This window comes from Gavialis gangeticus, unplaced genomic scaffold (assembly GCF_001723915.1).
Source record: "Gavialis gangeticus isolate Ggan-Ray unplaced genomic scaffold, GavGan_comp1, whole genome shotgun sequence".
NCBI lineage: Eukaryota > Metazoa > Chordata > Crocodylia > Gavialidae > Gavialis > Gavialis gangeticus.
The window spans coordinates 27,280,480-27,281,346 of NW_017729001.1; the positions used below are offsets into that span (position 1 = coordinate 27,280,480).

Consider the following 867-nt stretch of genomic DNA (forward strand, 5'->3'; position numbering starts at 1 on the left):
AATGTTGTGGTTAGTTTACGGCTTAACTATGCAAATCGTCAGGAAGCCTTCGGAGCCGGAGAATGTAAGGCACAGCCAGCCGGGATGGCAGGGCTGTGAGGAGGAGCCGGAGGCTCCAGGAGACGGCGATGGGGCCGTCTGGGAACGGCCGCTCGCACGAGGCAGAGAAGAGCGGGGAGTCGGAAGTAAGTGCCCTCGGGAGCGGGGGGCAGTCCGGAGGGCAACGGGCTCCACTCGGCTCCCGCTTGGGGCATGCGACAAGCGGGGAGGCCGGGAGGGCTTTGCTCGGCATCCCGGGCTGCCCAAGCAGGGAGCTCGCCCGCGGGGGCGGAAGGAAAGGGGGGCGCGCCGGCGCTTTCGTTTCCCCCTCCTCGTGGTCGGAAGGCCGGGAACCTTCTCCGGCGGGGAGAGGGGAGGGAAGCCTCCTCCTGCCACTCCCGCCAGAAACCCGCGGAGGAAGTAAACAGCGGGAGTGGGAGGAGCTGCACCTTTCCCTTGCCTGGATCTGCTCCATCTGGCTGCCTGACAAACCCGGCGGCCCTGGGGAGGGGGAGACCCCCAGTGGGTGCCCTGGCATGCAGCGAGCCTGTTCGTTCTCAGCCAGGGCGGCGTGCCGCCCGAGTGCCTCCGCAGCCGGGGCCGGCATAGGAAGGGAAGGGGCCAGTGGCCGAGGAAGGCGCGCGGGGAGCCCGGGCTTTGCAGCGGATGAAATCATCGTGACTTTCGAGTCGGATGGAGCTGGCAAGGCCAGGCGGGCCGATTGCTGCGAGGCTGCCTGGGATCGGTTTGCAGCGTGGGTGGCACAGGAGGCTTCAGGCCCGCGGGACCTCCCCTCCCAGCAGGGTTTGCCTGGCAGGCCAAGCCCCC

General features: G+C 68.4%; 1 protein-coding gene across 7 annotated transcripts in view; it reads left to right on the top strand.

Annotated features, from left to right (window-relative positions):
* Nucleotides 1–867, top strand: part of NCOR2 (nuclear receptor corepressor 2) — a 437,249-nt gene that overhangs the window by 315,038 nt on the left and 121,344 nt on the right. For 5 of the 7 annotated variants that reach the window (XM_019507108.1, XM_019507107.1, XM_019507110.1 and 2 more), the window contains exon 1: nt 42–185. The exons of 1 other annotated variant lie outside the window; for it this stretch is intronic. In XM_019507108.1, the coding sequence (XP_019362653.1) occupies nt 129–185 (57 nt within the window). In that variant the 5' untranslated portion in view covers nt 42–128. Of the gene's footprint in view, nt 1–41; nt 186–867 lie in introns of those variants that run through there. One more of the 7 variants, XM_019507111.1, reaches the window with a different exon arrangement.